The sequence below is a fragment of the Oryza sativa genome, chromosome 1 (assembly GCF_034140825.1).
Source record: "Oryza sativa Japonica Group chromosome 1, ASM3414082v1".
Taxonomy (NCBI): domain Eukaryota; kingdom Viridiplantae; phylum Streptophyta; class Magnoliopsida; order Poales; family Poaceae; genus Oryza; species Oryza sativa.
Genome location: NC_089035.1, coordinates 43,042,963 through 43,055,117, shown reverse-complemented (window position 1 = coordinate 43,055,117; position 12,155 = coordinate 43,042,963). Strand labels below are relative to the sequence as shown.

At 44.5% G+C, this 12,155-nt stretch overlaps 3 protein-coding genes across 11 annotated transcripts; 1 reads left to right on the top strand and 2 right to left on the bottom strand.

Annotated features, from left to right (window-relative positions):
- Positions 1-644: 644 nt before the first annotated feature.
- On the bottom strand, positions 645-2,090 carry LOC136355525 (uncharacterized). Its single transcript, XM_066308219.1, has 2 exons — positions 1,819-2,090; positions 645-1,110 (listed from the first exon to the last, which is right to left on the bottom strand). The coding sequence occupies exons 1-2, from the start codon at positions 2,088-2,090 to the stop codon at positions 645-647; spliced, it is 738 nt and encodes a 245-aa protein (XP_066164316.1).
- Positions 1,752-9,364, top strand: LOC4324546 (uncharacterized). 6 transcript variants are annotated; one of them, XM_015760710.3, is made up of 12 exons: positions 1,752-2,068; positions 2,319-2,787; positions 2,865-3,047; positions 5,697-5,807; positions 5,901-5,942; positions 6,037-6,132; positions 6,205-6,294; positions 6,400-6,513; positions 6,617-6,649; positions 6,740-6,790; positions 6,867-6,944; positions 8,862-9,364. In XM_015760710.3, exons 2-11 carry the CDS (start codon positions 2,344-2,346, stop codon positions 6,939-6,941), a joined length of 1,239 nt encoding a protein of 412 aa, XP_015616196.1. In that variant the 5' UTR covers positions 1,752-2,068; positions 2,319-2,343; the 3' UTR covers positions 6,942-6,944; positions 8,862-9,364. The 6 variants fall into 6 exon arrangements, with proteins under 6 accessions (XP_015616196.1, XP_066162920.1, XP_015616213.1 ...); XM_066306823.1 differs by having other exon boundaries at positions 8,550-9,364; XM_015760727.3 differs by having other exon boundaries at positions 2,319-2,745; positions 6,867-9,364.
- LOC107279348 (uncharacterized) lies at positions 7,774-11,318 on the bottom strand. Of its 4 annotated transcripts, none has more exons than XM_015760696.3 (12): positions 10,860-11,318; positions 10,490-10,763; positions 10,301-10,403; positions 9,997-10,133; positions 9,831-9,909; positions 9,603-9,723; positions 9,366-9,520; positions 8,712-9,279; positions 8,539-8,625; positions 8,393-8,472; positions 8,221-8,301; positions 7,774-8,113 (listed from the first exon to the last, which is right to left on the bottom strand). In XM_015760696.3, the coding sequence occupies exons 2-12, from the start codon at positions 10,740-10,742 to the stop codon at positions 8,107-8,109; spliced, it is 1,671 nt and encodes a 556-aa protein (XP_015616182.1). In that variant the 5' UTR covers positions 10,743-10,763; positions 10,860-11,318; the 3' UTR covers positions 7,774-8,106. The 4 variants fall into 4 exon arrangements, with proteins under 4 accessions (XP_015616182.1, XP_066162919.1, XP_066162917.1 ...); XM_066306822.1 differs by having other exon boundaries at positions 10,511-10,763; XM_066306820.1 differs by having other exon boundaries at positions 8,221-9,279.
- Positions 11,319-12,155: the final 837 nt, after the last annotated feature.

Genomic DNA, 12,155 nt, shown 5'->3' with positions numbered 1-12,155 from the left:
ATGTATTTGCATTCCGCCCCCCCCCCCCCCCCCGCGTTTTGCTTCCCCGTGTTCGATCCAACCCCTTCATCGCGTGGCGCACGCAGGAATGCGCTGACAGCAGCGTGCACCAGCACGCACACCTGCGGTACCCCGTCGACGGCTACTGTGCTCGCCTGCCCCGGCATCCCAGGTCTACTGGCGCATCCATAGTCGTGGCGGTGAACGCCAGCGCGTCGCCGTAGTCATGCCGCGTCGCCGCCACTACCAATGGCGCCGTGGGCGCCAGTAGCAAGCAGCACACTAGCACGACACACACGCGTGAGTGGCGGCAGCGGTGGCGCACGGGAGACGACGAGGCTGACCAAAACGCAGTGCCGCTAGCCTCTTCGCCTCCTCCCTCTCCGCGTGCGTTCGCCACCGGCCACCCTCCTCCTCCTTCTTCGCGCGCGCTCGCCGTCGGCCTCGCTCCCAGTACGCACGTGGCCCCTCCCACCCGCTTGCCCGCTCCTCTGCTCCGCCCGCGTCCGGAGCCGCTGCTCGCCCGCCGTCGCCGCTCCGCCGCCGCCCTCGCCCGCCGACGCCGCCGCCCTCGCCCGCCGACGCCGCCGCTCCGCTTGCTCCCGCTCCCGGCGGAGGCGCTGCTTGCATGGCTCCAGCAGCGGCTACTTCGACCACGGGCGGCCCTCGCCCAGCCACGCCGTCGCCACGTTCGAGCCGCCGTGCTCCCCCATCCTCTTCGCTCTCCCCTGTGCTACCGTCATCGCCGCCCTCCCCTTCTCCTGCGTCGTCGCCACCGCCGCGTCGCCGGACCTCCTCTCCTGCCTCGCCCCTCGCCCCTCGCCCATACTTGTCTCCTCTCCACCCGTCTGTAGCCTCCTCGGGCCCATCTTTGGCCGCCGCCGTGCTTCCCCACTGCAGCCGTCGACCGCCGTCGCAGCGTCGCCTCCTCCTCTCTCTTGATTCGGCTGCCGGCCTCTGCACCCGCTGCTTTGCCCATTGCCGCTCCGCCCGCAACCCGCTGCCACGCTGCCCACCGCCGCTGCGCCCGCCGCCCACCGCCCGCCGACGGCAACCGTGCTCCCTGCCGCCAGCCTCCCAGGCTCGCCGGTGCTCCCGTTGGACCGAACACTGGGAAGCAAAAGGGGGGAGGGGGCAAAATGCAAATATGTTGCCACGCTGGACCGCCACGTAAGCCCGTCAACCCGGTTAGAGGTCATTTGGACCTAAATGAGTCACTTAAATAAGATCAGGGACCCTAATGTTGATTTTTTTTCAAGATCATGGATCTAAGTGACACCTCACTCCAACTTTAAGGACCGGCTGTGTATTTTACTCTTTTGACTATATTGGTTCGGTTGAAGTTTTACTTACAAGTGTTTGCTCAATATTTGTAAGTATCAACCATCATATCATTCTCTCTCTTTTAATATGGTATTTTTATTTCTCCAAAGTATTGATACAAAGTCCCGTAGCAACGCGTGGGGTTTCAACTAGTTAGTATGGGCACATTTATAGTAATCTCTAGCACGAATCATAAGACAGATCAAATGGTATGAAGAATTCTTTTTTTGAAAAAAAAAATTCTGCCGACACAATATAGCCACTCCAAGATATTTAACTATTTGCCACTTATAAATGGGGGCAAATAACTATTGCTATTAGACCCACATGTCATAGACACATGTGGGTCCACATGTCATTGAGATAGGGGTGGCAAATAATTAAATGCCAAATCTACAAGTGGCAAATAGTCAATTCCAGGGTTTCCTGACCCGGTGACCTAGTCGTGAGTTCGCCCGCCGCCGCCGCCATCCCCCATCCATCCCGCGAGCGGGCATGGGCGCCGTCGTTCGTCCTGCTGCTTCCGCGGCATCCTGGTGGGCACATCCTCTGCCTCCACCGCCGTCTGCGCCGATCCCCATCCATCCCGCGAGCGAGCAGGGGCGCTGTTGTTCGTCCTGCTGCTTCCGCCGCATCCTGGTGAGCACATCCTCGGCCGCCGCCGCCGCCTGCGCCGATCCCCATCCATCCCGCGAGCGAGCAGGGACGCCGTCGTTCGCCCTGCTGCTGCTTCCGCCGCATCCTGGTGAGCACATCCTCTTTCCCATCTCTCTGTACCCGCGCACTTTTTGTCGAATTTGCGTTAACCCTAGCTTCTGCCTTAACCTTAATACTAATAACAGTTTGTTTGTTCCCAAAAAGTTTAGGGGTTCCCATGTTAGATCCGCCCCTGATAGACATAGACATACTTTGGTTTGCAGCGTATCTACAAGTATGCAAATATGTGCCCTGGAGCACAACCCTGAGGAATATAGAACTAATATGAATTATCGCAGATCACCGATTTGAAAATCGCCGCTGATGGAAGGGATGCTGCCATCTGATCCTCCGGGCAGTGATGATGATGGAAATGGAACGAACATGTGGACAGGACAGAAGGACAAGCTGGCCCTAGACCCTTGTGTTTCCGGTGACACCAATGAGAATGCACATGCCTGCACCTCATTGACAGCTGTGCATCAGGTTCTTGAAGAATCTACCAACAATACTGTGCATGCTATGGACATGGGCGTAGTTACAAGGCAAGATGATCCGCTGAAAGCCTCAGAAGAAGATATCAATCAACACAAAGATGAACAAGAGCTTTGGGGCCCAAACGTGCAAACTAGCCAGGACGACTACTTTGATTACGTCAAGCAGTTGTCTCCCAACAGTCGTCGCATAGACAAATGGTCCTTGCTGAGTCATGACGAAATGATTGAGGTTAAGGAGCGGCATGCACGCTATCGCATCAGATTTTGCAAGGTTTAATGCTTTTTTGTTAGCTAATTCCATCCTCTGTTTAATTTGTGTTAATATTTTTTTCTACTTTCTATTTCCAGATGCTAAACAAAGAATTTGAGGATACGATGAAGGATCCAGCAGAGTACTCTCGAGGCGAACTGTTGAAGGAGAATTACTTTTTGCGATATGAGCGGGATGAAACTCTTGGTTGGTACTTCCATCCTGTCCACACCTGGCTTGCAGGCTTGAATGACTACCAGAAGCTCGTCCTCGTAAATCATGTAAGTGCTTGCCATGTATGCAAATTTACAAATCTGATTGGATTTAATAAAAATTCTTGTAAGTAACTAGAGTTCATTGTTCATAGCTGTGCGCACCGTAGCACCCACAAACTGGCTGTATGGCTGCTTAAATAGTAAGATAGTTCTTGGGTCTGAATTGTGCACGAAAACATTTAGCTAATCTACATATATTATTTTGGATTGAAGTACTTCAAGTACTCCAAATGTGAACAATTTAATGCCTTCCCCACCGCGTTTTACTTGATCTTTGCACTGAAACAGCAACCCAGTGCTGAGTGCTCTTAAAGAAAATGATGGGAAGCGTACAACCATAGTACAATAAATCCTGGACAGATGAGTGACAGAAACATGTATTTCAGTCTGTTAACGTTTTGGATTTGAAGTCTGCTAGTTACCTGAATACCTGGTGCCTAATAAAGATCAGCGGAGTATTCCTTGCTGAAATTAAGCAAGAAGAATTAACAAATCTTCAACTCTCTCCCTCCCTCTCTTTCTCTCTCTCGTGCGCGTATGCTCGTCCAGATTCTACCCATCATACATCTCCTTTCTCCGCCATGCACCCTATCCTCAAAGCACAGTTTTTCTTTCTAGCTGCCATCTTTAGCCTCTTCTGTGGTGTTTACGATTATGTGCTAAGGGACTTAACTAATGCCTTACTGTTGGAAAGCTGGTCTGATTCAAATCAACTAAATATGTTTTAGATTAAACATGTTCATTTTTCATTTAGGGCCTGCTTGGGAGTTACAGACTTTTTTTTCTCCCTTGTAAAGAAAGACCCCTGTAACTTTCGGTTACCAAAAATACCGGTGAAAATCAAAACCCTCATGCTGGCTGTTTGGGAGAAAACAATGGCAAAGCCTATGATTTGAATAACAATTTCATATCTGAACATCAATTTGAGAGTCGGGACCAAAAACTGGGGAAACTGACAGGTAAAATCAGATCAAATAATCAAAACAAGTTCCCCATCATCAAAATTGGTCCAACAATTGTGATTCAACAACAGATCTAAAATATAATTTTTTAACAACAACATCAGAATGGCAGTCAACATAAGAACATCAGTATGTCACCTGGACGGATAGATCAGAAGTAGATATTGGAGGGGGACGATTCAGCATCCAAGGGAGATTTGAGGGCATAATGAGAAGAGATCATGTCTAGAACAACAGCAACGACATAGATTTGAAAGCATAGCCACATTGACAGCAAGGGCATGGCTTTGAAACCAATCTTGTGCGTCGTGGATCTGAAACCAATCATGTCCAGGATGGTGCCAACTTCTTGGACTGTGGCCGCAACATGCCAGCTAGAGAGGCCGGTGCCGGAATATTGTTGTGGTTGCTCAAAGGGAGGTCGGAGACCCGAAGAGACGTTGGTGGCTTGGAGGAAGGTCGGGATGTTGTGAGAAGAACGGCGATGGCGCTGTGAAGAAGGAAGAAGTCGACTCAACGTGCTTGGACCTTGTAGACGAACCCGATAAGTGTCGTAAAAAAATTGTGGCCTCTGCAGATGGTTATTTTTTCTTCGTGGAATGGGCCAAAACCAGTGTAAAGTTATTTGATTTCCAACCCATCCAAGCGCATTTTTTCTGGCCCAGTCCATAAAACTTTTTGGGCTTGTATTTTACACCTGTATTGGGCCAAATACTAGCCTTCCAATCAGGCCCTTAGGGTAAATTGCAATATAGCCCTCCCCCCTCAAAACCTGCAAGGTTGTCTCACCTGGCACCCTCAACTTGCATTTTACTTTGGTGGCCCCTTATATTCTACCCTTGTAGGTGAAAGAAACGTTACAAGTCACTAAAACACATTGGAATGGATCTAACATGGCTTAGTTCATATACTGATTCCATTTTAAGTGTTGCTGAGTTGTGTAGACCTCTTTGTTTTCACAAGGTTGTGGTTTAAGCTTTGAATCCTCTTGCTGTAAGTTGAACAAAACAGACTTTCTCTTTTTTCTCTTTCTTTTTGCCCAAATAGTCCTTAAGATAACCAGGCTCTGGTCTCCTATGTCAGACACTGACCTAGTTCAGTTCCAAATGTAGTTTTGTCATATCTTTACTTGCAGAAATATTATAGAAGCAGGACAGCTACTGATGAACTCCATGTCTTTCTCCCCTAACAAAAAATGCTTTTACCATCGGAGATGGGTGGTCAAACATTTTATCATTTTGGTGCATCTTTCTAGAATCTAGATGTTCGGATTGGTTATATTGCAATCATATGATATGATAAGAGTTGGCACTTGGCACACAGAGCATCATTATGATATTACATTAAACTGTTATTTTTTATGAACATGGCTAGGTCATGTCGCATACCATGAGAAGTTTAGACAGGAGGTTTTTCTTACTGTGGGGTGCAAGCAGAAAGTACCCTTGTGATATTAAACTGTTGTATTTTTTACGAACTCAGCTTAAGTTGCATACCTCAGACCATTTGATAAGATCAAGATCTTTTTGCTAGAAGTTGTGGTCCAACATGTTCTTCAGCACATGCCTTGCTCTTTTGGAGTTTATTAATTAGAAAAATTATTATCAGCTGCGTGGTGATGGACACTGCTCTGTTGAAACTTGTTAGCATTTTCTATTATTATCATCTATGTCTTTTCCCCTTCTGAATGCAGGATGATAGCACTGAATTCCTTGCCAGGGATGACTACCACTCATGTTTTAATACATATGAAGTTGATGAGGATTATGTCAAATATTGTGAAGAACTACCAAAGAAAATCAAGGTATCAACCATGTGATCAAGTTATTAATAGTTGGTAAACTTAGCCAGTAACATGGATTTGTTTTTGTGCTAATAATCTTTTATCCTTGGACAGTGGATTGGAGACTATGTAGATTTGGATCGGTCTTCTCAGGAGGTACTAATATAAAGCTGGCCTATAGAAAATTATGATTTATAGGTGTATTTGTCCATACATAGTGCATATCAGGATGATTAACTTTGCTCTTTAGTGGTCAAAAATGGACAACACTACGTTTTTCCAAGCGTTAAAGATTGCAACAAACTTTTGCCATATGACTGTTGGTTTAGCCCAATTTGCATACATGGTAAGAATTTTTCTGTTCTATTTAGTTTTGGTTTTCATGGCTGGTTTTAACAATTATATCCTTTCAATTCAGGAGTATGTATGGGACCTGCGTGAAATTAGTCGCCTTAAGGAATGGCCTTATTTCTTACATGAGATTTGGAAGCTAGTTGCTAAGCAAAAGGTTAGCATCCTAGTTTAATCCATTGTTATTTATAAATAAATCACTAATGGGTGTCTATCAGCTGGTTATATATTATTGTTTGTTTCCTTTATATGAACATTTCAGATGAATTTCAATGATGCTTTGAAGGTAGTCTATGAAATGGATATGTTTCATAGTTTCAAATTTGCAGTGGAGGCTGAACTAAATGGGGACAAATTGTTTGGATTGGAATATAGGGTAACTTTTATTTTGGCTATTCTGCAAGCTCATCTTTTAAGATCCGATTAATAATTATTTTGCTCATCTTGCTAATATTTAATTTTTTTTTCTCCACGTCTAGTTCTCTATGTGCTCTAAGGATATTTCTGGTGATGTAAGTACAATGTCGTATAGCATATATGTGTAGTTGAAATACATTTTTTATGACGATAATGTCATATAATATAATATATTGTTATTTTAGGTTGAAGAGGGTAAAGCTCTAGATTTGATTACAAAGGCAGTTTACAGAGAAGTAATCAGTGAAACACTTAAGCTAAAAATGTTTCTTATTCTACACCCTGCACAGTTCTAATTGATTTTGTTTTCAGTTTCATCACACTCAGACCATGTGTGGGTATGCGGCGAAGAAGATGGATATGGCGAAAAAGATTGGTTTGGTCTAGCTGGTATGTTATTCTCAATTTCTTATAAAGTTAATGCTACTAGCGTGGGACGCGCGCTGCACCCGTGGCATTAAAAATGGCAGTCTGTGATTAGTTTTGACTAATATGATTGGGAGAATTTGCTATTGTAATTATTTTTTTTAGTGTAGTGAGGAAAGAAGTGTTCTGTTGTGATGTATATAAGTCAATAGTTCTGCAAGGTATGAGGGGCCAATTTACATCATGAAATGAAGTAGTATGAAAAATAAAAAGCGTTATAAGCGGGAATAAAGATTCCAAGTTTCTAGGCCCGACCATCCTATAATACACTAATTTCAGCATGCTATTTTGTTGTACGAAAGACTTATTAGGTTGATGCATTGCAATAATTGTTTCAGATTTGCCAGAGAAGAAAGAAAGAACATTCAACAACAGAAGATCAATCCTATTAAAATTTAAAATGCTAACTGAGATGCATTATGAAGTTTTTAACTAAATATTTGTACATTAGATCACTGGCATATATCTTGTTCTATCTATGATGTACATATAAAATGAAAATTGAATTTTTTGCAGAATATCAACAATACATCATATTGATCAACAGAACCAAATTTCAATAGTAAAAGTATGAAATCATGAGCAGTGCAAATTTGGGGGAACATAGCACTAAAACATAAAGATGGAACATTTACTTTCGCTTCCTTATCTTCTTCTGGTATTGAGCACGGATGAACTGTAGATCATGGATTAAAAGTAAACACAGGTGGGCATGAAACAATGAAATTTATGTGTCTAGATAAATGAAGATGCACACCAAATTTTAAGAAGCAAGCATGATGGCAGAAGTGCATGCTAAATTTCATATAGCAGTGGCCTGCAAACCTGATTTCATTGCAATTATGTAGCTGGCAGGATAGAGGGTTGATAGCTAGATATGTGTCATAGTTGCCTAATGTTCCATGTAGGACGCAGTACTTCTATTAGTAAATACATAGCATATGTTCTAGCAAAGGTGATAGCAGCATGACCACTTATATACATTAATATTAGGATGTAGGTCTTCAGCAAAAGAGTCTTGCTTTTAACTTTGTAGCTTTATTTTGGATGCCTCCTTTCTTCTAGCATGTACATAGGCTTTGTACAAACACCCAAAATATCTGTTGGATGGCTGGACACAAGCATCTCATTCACTGCATGGAAAAAAAAATTAGAGCCTAAAGCTTGTCTATAGCTATATATTGCTTTTGTATTATGGCTGTCAAAATGCTTAGGTACTGTCAAGAAATAGGAGGATTACCTTTGATCCTTTGTGTGCTGGGAATGTTCTTTGAATAGCTTCTTAGCAGGTGGAGCTGGAACTGAAGCTATAGTGTTGGTCCTGTGTAATATTAGGTTATAACAGTCAGTTAAATTACCAATATTGTAAGCATCTATCACTGATGCGCTGTAGGCAAGCAGTCCATAGGTACCTTTTTTTGCTTGCACTTTTGCTAGGCACAGAAGGGCTAATAGGTGGATCATCAGGTGTATTGACAAAAGTTCCTTTGATCTTATAAGATAGATAAATGTGTTAGTATCTAATATGTTATATGGAAGCAAAGAGATGTGACAGTACCTTATGTTCAGATTCAGATTCAGATGGTCCAGCTGCAGGAAGAGATGGATGTTCCAAAGTTTTCTGTCCACTCTTTGGCTTTGTGGCCTTGCAAAATTAAGTAGGAGATTAGATTGCTTGTAAGGTAGTGCTGAAAATAGGCTGAATATTAGTATAACTGGTGGAATACTAACCTTATCATCAATGGAAGGCTGCATTGTTTGAGATTGCATAGGATATGCTAAGACAACATATTTCTTTTTGGTGGATCCTGAGGGGTTGGACTTGCTAGTTGGTGTGTCATCTGCTGCAGCGCTAACAACATATTTTGTTGGTGTTGATAGACTTGGCTGTAGAGATGCACTTTGCTTTCCTCTGGTTGATGACTGTGATTCAATACTGCTTTCGCTTGCTGCGGGTGGTGTTTGGAGTGAAGTGCCAGGGCTCAGTGGTACGATAGTTGAGGTGCGTCCTGAAGCAGACGGTGAGATAGGCAGGAAGTGCTGTTTTGGGGCACCAGATGATACAATGCTATTGACCTGTAAGGATTCTTGATTCCGTTTAACTGTGTGTTCAGTGAAGCTGACATTCCATACAAAGGCTTGATCTACAAGAGCTTGGATCTCAGCTGGGATAAAGTCAGGTGGATTTTCTTCGATTAGAGACTCCACTGGTCTGTGTATTAGGCGATGTGCAATTCGTCCGAAGAGGACAAATGCAGCTTCAGAAGTGTTGTCTGCGGTAGTGAGCACAACTTTGTATCTGTATGTGTACAATATATATGGTCATTACAATTTGTATTGGGAATTCATAAATGTGTAGAATATTGTGTGCGGTGTTTTTCTAACCTTGGCACTGGCATTCCTATATAACAACAGCTAGAGCATCTATAGGTAGAACCATATGGCTTTGAAGTTCTGCAGCATCGGTCACATGAATTGTACCACCAGCAGTTTTCATCATGTATGCTCTTGATAGTAACATTGACAATAAAACGTGCTCGCTGTAGAGAAAGAGAATTGTCGGTTATACAAAACAAAGCAAAAGTATGAAATGCATATAAAAAATCATGGAGTAGAATAGACCTTATATTTGTGCGGATTTAGTTTTAGAATTTCTTTAATGGTTTTTTCCTCTGGAGTGTCTTGGTTGAATGCAGGAGCAGCATTTTCAACCCATTTGATTGGCTGGAAGTTGACACTGAAGCTGTAAAGAAAAGCAATGGCTAGTTTTTAATCTATGTTTTAGAGCCAGCGAGAATTAAAGCACTGCAAATGAACCTGATATATGAAAAAAATAGGTGATAATAGTACCTTTCTTTCAATTTGAGCACGTCAGGTATGTCCAGATTGATATACCATTTGCATGGTGAGCTACCAGTTATTGTTAAGCCTGTATACAATGAGCTAGAGATTCAGATTGTAGTCATTGCATGCAATATATAGTAATTAGCAATTTAGTATGCATAGGGAAATTTACCTATCCCTGCATAATCTCTGACAAGTGTTCCAACAAACACGACAACCTGGGGTTTAGTTTGGCCATCCTTATATATTTTCTCTGCATCAAAAGCAGTTGATCGATCTCCCCACAGTGTGACAGGCAGTGTTGAGTTGCTGTGTTTTGCATTAACAGTAAAATTAGTGTAGCTATAATTGGAATATAAAATAAAAGATTGACACTTCATCGAACTGCTATTTAAATGAAAATTAGTGTAAATATTAGTTTATAACATAATGCAAAGCTTATTTAAATGAAAATTATTCTGTTTTACATAACTAACCTTGCATCACAGATCTGCAATGTTCTTTTTAAACTATCAGCATCCCTTGACCTTGGACGCACGATAGATGTGGAACTGATCTCAGTAATGACGCCCATAATATCTGTTTGCACATGAAAATAGAATAAATCAGTCTTATAAGGCAATGTACAGATACATAAATGAAAATATTATAGTAATATATCATACCAACATAGAATATGTTTTTACCAACAAGAGAGGGGATTTCTTGGAAATGTGTCAATGAAAATGTTATGGTAGGGAAATCAGCTGGGATGTCAATGCATTCTTCTAAGGTTGTCCATTTACTGAATAAAATCATGAAGTCATTTGAAACTGGTCTATAAGTCCTGTTTGCATCTTTGACAGTGAACGACTCAATGTAGTAGATCTTCCCTTCATGGATGAGAGGTTTCAGAACTTCAATTGCGCCTCGATACATCTGAACATGAATGCTATTGCCCTGCAAATTTTGAATATGATATACTATTTTAGTAATACGTTTGGTATACTAATGTACACAAATAATAAGAGGCATGAGTAGTGATTTGATAAGTACCACTTCATCAAGGCGAAGCGGAAGAGAGTGGATGGGACGAGGAGCTCCCCCGTGCTAGGCCGCCGCCACCGCCGTGCCCCCGCGGGTGGCCGACGATGCTAGGAGAGGCACCACCGGCGGGAGAAGGGGAAGAGGCAGAGGAAGCGATTGTTTCTTGGTCGCCGGCCGCCTCCCCCTCCCTCCCAAACTCGCTGGCCACCGCGCTCGCGCTCCGCTACTCTGTCCACGGCCTGCTCGCGCTCCACTGCTCGGCCTGCCGCCGCGCTCGCACCTTCCGCTGCTCCGTTGCTGCGCTCGCCCTCCGCTACGCCGGCCGCATCCATGCTCGCCGCTCCGCCCGCTGCCTCCGCTCCGCCGCTGGACGGCCGCGCCGCGTAGCCTCGCCCACGGCGACGACGACGGCGGAGAGCCGACGACGACGGCGGCCACGGCGCGCGGCTGCTCCGCCCGCAGCCTGAAGGAGAAGAGAAGAGGAGAGAAGGAGAAGAAAAGAGGAGAAAAAAGATGTGAAGCTGACATGTGGGCCTCACGTGTTTTTTTAATATTTTTTTTGCTGACTAGGATGCCACGTCAGCAAAACCGGGCAAAAATACTGCCGAGGGACCTCCGGTGAACGGTTTGAGTGAGTTTAGGGGTACACATTTCTGGTTTTGTGGTTAAGGGACCTCAAAAAATCTCGCTGTTAAGTTGACGGACCTCCGGTGAACTTATTCCGCCATGTAAACACTAGCTAGCTGGCCTGGCCTGGCCTGGCCTGCTATTGAGTTCAAGTCACTGTGACAAGGAATAAGTTCATTTGAGGTCCCTTTTTATGCCAATGGTTTGGAACACGTGACGCCTACGTCTTCGTTCGTATCACGTGGCAGATATGTGATGCTTACGTAGCAATTCGATATCGCAAAAATAATAAAAAAACATAGGCCCACATCAGCTGCACACACAAAATAATTTTAAAAATGGTGGGGCCATGTGGGCCTCATATGTCAGCCACACTCCTCCCTTGTTCGCTCTGCCCTCTCTTTCTTCTTCCTCGTCTCACTCCACTCTTCTTTCCTATTCCCTCTAGGGAGGCCAAGGTGCGCGCCGAGGTGACTGGGCCCGGGTGGGCGGCGAGCAACGCGGTGACGGCGCCCGGAGCGAGGCCGCCGCCGCCGTCGAGGCGGAGAGGGCGTCAGCGGGAGGAGATCGCGGCGGCGTCGGAGCAGCCGGCGTAGACGTGGTCAAACCCGAGGAGCGCCTAGAGCATGCACCACCTGCCGAGGCAGGAGCGTGAGCGCCAGGAGCCACGCGTCATCG